The sequence below is a fragment of the Tupaia chinensis genome, unplaced genomic scaffold (genome assembly GCF_000334495.1).
Source record: "Tupaia chinensis unplaced genomic scaffold, TupChi_1.0 Scaffold000605_1, whole genome shotgun sequence".
In the NCBI taxonomy this organism is placed as follows: domain Eukaryota; kingdom Metazoa; phylum Chordata; class Mammalia; order Scandentia; family Tupaiidae; genus Tupaia; species Tupaia belangeri.
The window spans coordinates 3,209,531-3,214,507 of NW_006160123.1; the positions used below are offsets into that span (position 1 = coordinate 3,209,531).

The 4,977-nt window shown below is 55.4% G+C and overlaps 1 protein-coding gene across 1 annotated transcript in view; it reads right to left on the minus strand.

Moving 5' to 3' along the window:
• The window catches only part of DISP2 (dispatched RND transporter family member 2), a gene marked incomplete at its 5' end in the record, with an annotated part of 18,573 nt that overhangs the window by 5,269 nt on the left and 8,327 nt on the right, over nt 1–4,977 (minus strand). The window contains 5 exons of the mRNA XM_027775840.1: nt 3–902; nt 2,390–2,487; nt 4,274–4,401; nt 4,573–4,688; nt 4,949–4,977. Of these exons, the coding sequence (XP_027631641.1) occupies nt 3–902; nt 2,390–2,487; nt 4,274–4,401; nt 4,573–4,688; nt 4,949–4,977 (1,271 nt within the window). The remainder of the gene's footprint in view (nt 1–2; nt 903–2,389; nt 2,488–4,273; nt 4,402–4,572; nt 4,689–4,948) is intronic.

Genomic DNA, 4,977 nt, shown 5'->3' on the forward strand with positions numbered 1-4,977 from the left:
GCCACGGCCGGCAGGCGTCTCAGGTAGCTGGCGTAGAAGGCCGCGCCGGTGGTGAGCCCGGAGACCAGCAGCAGGTAGCCGAAGTGGTGCATGGTGCGAGCCACGCGCTGCGCCAGGCCCCCCGAGGGCAGCTGGCTCTTGCTGAGGCGCCAGAGGTCGAAGAAGATGAGCGTGTGGTTGGTGCAGACGCTGCTGAGCAGGACGAGGGCCGCCAGATTGACGAAGGGGAAGTAGGCCATGCGGAAGGCCACTTGGTAAAGAAAGAAGGCAACCAGCAGGGAGCCCAGGGTCCCCAGCAGCACCATGAACGTGAGGAAGAGAGAGCGCAAATAGAAGCCGATGCTGAAGAAGATGGCAGCCAGGCCCAGCAAGGGGTACACCGTGTCCTGGGCCAGGTAGTGCCTCAGCAGCTCCTGCTTGAGGCCCAGGTCCATGCCGGTGACGGCGGTGTAGTTGTCAGACAGCTCCCAGGGCGCGGCTAGGCGGTCCAGGTAGATGTCCATCAGGGAGGCACCCTTTGGGGTGGGCAGGAAGAGCAGGCTGTACTTGAGGGAGGGTACCTGGTAGTCGGTAGTCTGGGGGCTCAGGAAGTCCCGGTCCAGCAGAAAGTGTAGGAGTTGATAGATGGCACTGCTCTGGGAGCACTTGGTGGGGACCTGGGCGCAGCGTGGGGGCTTGTCCTGCCTGGGCCCAAGACAAGAGGGCACCAGGGCACTGCGGTGGTAGTAGGGGGCACAGGCGCGCAGCAGGGCCAGTGTGCGCGCAGCGTCAGCTTGGGTGGTGTCCAGGCAGGATGAGCGGTTGGAGAGCACAGCCAGATAGTTGCCCAGGGACCAGCTGGGACAGCACTCGTTGGCTGCCGTTCGCTGGCACAGAGCCCCGAAGTGGGTGTGGGAGCGGATCTGTAGGGCACACACAGCAGGAGGGAGCTCAGGGCCAGTCCAGGGGCCCAGGTTTCCCCAGCCCTGTCTGAGGCCCTCTCACTTCTTTCAGGCTGCAGGGCAGAGGCAGGGGGCATGTTGACAGCCCAGCAGAGCTGGTTTGTCTCAGAGCGGCCTTGGGCTCCTGGCCCAGATGCCAGCGGCTATATCTTGATTCCATCAAAGGAACCTGGTGATGCAGCCCAGGGCCTCAGCTTGAGAAGCCCTGCCCTAAGGGCCTCTATAGATTACACACCCCAGCTCCGCACTGCCTGAGCCAGCAGTGGGAGTGGAGATGGTGGCCACAGACAAGGGTCCAGGCAGCTGGAAGCAAGCAGTGGAACAGCAGAAGTCAAAACATTCCAGGGTCAAGGTCGCTGCCCACTCCCAGCCCCCTGCCTCTCCTCTGTGGCCTGCTTGAACCCTCCAAGGGCCAGGGCTCTTTCTTTTTCCTACCCCATGCCTTCTTTTTCCTCCCGCCCTGTTGACATCACAGCAGCTGTTCTAGTAGGGAGAGCACTGGCCTGGGAGTCAGAGAACCTACCCTGCCACTAACTGGACATGTGGCCTCAGGCCTGAGATCATGGTGACAACAGGGACTTTTATTGAAAGATTACTGTTGCCAATCATGATGCTATCTTTTTCCAATTTTTTTTTTTTTTTAATTTGACCAGAGAGAGACAGAGAGGCAGAGAGTGAGAAATCACCGCTGTGGGGATTGCCACACCGCAATCCCTTCTCCTCCATTCTCCTCTTGGGATCTTGGGCATGCACGCACACATGCCCTGTGTGTTTAAGTTCGGAACTCGAACCATGGTCAACTACATGGGAGTCCAGCGACATAGCCATTTCGCTAACTACTGGTCCCTCTACACTGTTTTTTATAATTCTTTATTTTATTTTTATTTATTCATTCATTTTTTTTTTTTAATTTGACCAGAGAGAGACAGAGGGTGAGAGAGAGAGAGAAAGTGAGAAAGCAAGCCACCAGGTCCAGGACTTGAACCCTGGTAGGCCATGTGGGAGTGTCCGGCACCTTAACTACCGTGCCACCTGCTGGTTCCCCTCTACACTGTTTTTAATAGCGACTCTTCTTCAGATGCTCTTGAATGTGGTTCTCCATTTAGCATAATCAGACTGGTGCTGCTTGGTAATGGGAGCTGGGGCCTTTAAGCCCACAGTCTTAGTTCCCTGGGCCAGGGTCTCCTCACAACACTTGGGGCGCCTTTTCAGGAGCTTTTGAAAATCTCCAGGTTCTCTTCCAGCACCTATACCTTGGCTCTTCTGAAAACAGCTGACTCTTCTTTTTCCATCCCCATTTAGAGCCTTGTACTAGGCTCAGAATCACTTTCTAAGTAGGGAATCTTCCCCAGTTTGCCCTCACAGGCCTGGCTCGGCTGAATCTCCTCGGGATCAGGTGCCTCGTGCCCTCGATGTCCCCAGGCCCATCACCTCCGCGGTCGGCTCACCTGGTTCTGCTCCATGCGGCACATGGCATGGATGGCGTGCAGGTCCCACAGGCTGCCCGCAGAGTTGGACATGAACACCAGCTGCGCGTAGCTCTTCTCTGCAACACACCCGGCCCAGACCTCAGAGCTCAGCCCTGTGGACCCAGGCCCTGGGGCCCCATGGGGAAGGTGCTTACCCAGGGCCATATGAGGTTCCCATCGTCATAGGAGAATTTAGGAGCCCGAGCCTGCCCCTGTGCCCCAGCAGACCCAGCCTGGCTGGAGTACCTGAGACCTGCCTCCTCCTTCCAGCTGTAACCCAGTTTCCTTAGTTTGAACATGGCCAGCTGGCCACCTTCCCTATCTTTTCTGTTTTGTTGTTGTGATTGTGGTTTTTTTCTTACTTCTTTTTTTGGCCAGCTGGAGCTTGCCAAAGAGAGAGAAACAGACATAGAGAGAGGGAGAAAGCACCTCCCAATGGGATGTGGTCACACTGCCATCCTTTCTTCCCATTTCTCCATCCTGTTGAGATGTTGGGCAGGCATGCAAATGCAACCAGAATAGGTTTTGTTTGTTTGTTTGTTTTGTAAGAGATTTTTTTTCTATAGGGTGCCTGGGCTCGTCAGAGAGACAGAAAGCAAGAAATCATCCCTCAGGGGGGATGACCATGCTGCAATCTCTTCTCCTCCATTCTCTTCGTGAGATTTTGGGCATGCACATGCACGCACATGCGCTCGGCATGTTTTAAGGTGTTGGGTCTGGGACTCGAGCCAAGGCCAGCCATATGGGAGTCCAGCCACGTAATCATTAGGCCATCTGTTGGTCCACAACTACCATCTTTTTAAAGCTGTCAGGGCCAAGATTCGAACCCTATTTGTCCTTGTGGGATCTGGCTACCTTTAACTACTAGGCCACAAGTCTGGTCCCACCTTCCCTTCCGTCTGCCCAGATATGGTGGAGTAGTGCTACGGTCTGAGAAGGTCTCCTTAGATGCATGTGTTGATTTGGGATGTATTTTGAAAGTATTAGAGGAGACAGTCTGATTATGATGTTGGAAGGCAGAACCTTTGGGAAGTGCTCAGACATCAGGGTAGGACCCTCGATTGAGTCCTGGTGGGTTTACGAGGGAGGGAATGGGATGGAGATGTGCTCTGCCCTGCATACTCTGTCCTCGTACCGTGTGACCCCATGTGATTCTGCCAACTACACCGCCATCAGGTGTGGCCCTTGGATCTTGGACCCCTAAACTCTGAACTGAGGACCAGCAGATGGTGTAGAGGTTAAGGTGCTGGGTTCCACATGGCCGACTGTGAGATTTGAGTCCCGGACATGGTGGCTTGAAAAATACATGGGGTGTGTGCACATGGGTGCCCAAAATCCGGACAGGAGAATGGAAGAGAAGAAATTGTAGGGTGGTCATCCCCCCATGGGGGGCAGTTTCTCACTTTCTCTCTCTTTGTCTTTCTGCCTCTCTCTGGTGAATACACGTGCCCTGTAGCAAACTAAACAAAAAAATTAATAACTGTGAATAAACACCTGTTCTTTTTAAATGAACTAGACGCAGGTATTTTTTTCTGGAAGAGGTTTTTGCTCTAGGGTGCATGTGTTTGCCAGAAAGACAGAGAGAGACAGAGAGACAGAAAGTGGGAAATCACACCCCCAGGGGAGAAGGCCATACCGCAATCCCTTTTCCTCCATTCTCTTCTCTCCTCTCAGGATCTTGCACACACACGCACCGGGTGTGAGTTAAAGCCGCCGGGTTCGGGACTCGAACCAGAGTCGACTACATGGGAATCCAGCAACATAGCCATTATGCCAACTGCTGGTCCCAATACAGGTATTTCTATGATTAGCAACAGAATGGACTAGAACAGGTGGGGACCACCATTAAAACCAGGAACTTACCAGGGGGACCACAGAAGAAGCTTTCCTGCCCTCTGTCTTCCAGGGGCTCCACCATCCTGCGAGGCCGGGCAGCACCCTCCTGGGCACTGCCCCAGGAGGCAGGGCTCAGAGTGGTGTGGGGGTTTGAGCTGAAGGAAAGGAAATATCCATGTCAGGGGCAGAGCGCTCAGAGGAGGCCAGAGACCACGCCCCAGGAAGCCCGAGCAAGCCTCTGAGTGGCCTTCAGGGAGGTCAACCAAGGTCCGTGGAGGCCTTGTTCTTTCTCTCCCACCCTCAGTGGAAAGATGGGAACCTGTTACCTATTCAGTTCAAGGTCTGGAGAAAAGGAAAGCAGCCTCCGGGGCCCCGTGAGGGCCTGCAGTGCTCTCCAGACCACTAGCTTGCGGCCGATGTCTGTGTCCCGAGGCTCGAATCCCTGCAGGGAGAGGGCAGAGCAGAGCAGCTGGGGTGGGGACTTCTCTATCTGGACCCCTCTCAGCCCTGTCCCTCTGGTTCCCTGGAGCAGGGTGGGCAGCCTGCTGGCCTGCGTGGTGGGCACGCGTATGCACTCTATACCACCTTCCCAGCTCGCCCACCATTGCACCCTCTCCCCAGCTAGGCCACCCCAACTTTCTGCGTCAGGCTGTGCTGAGGTGGCCAGGCCTGGGGTGCCCCTCCTTCCCCTCGGACCCTCACCAGCAACGGCTTGGAGAAGTCAGGCAGCT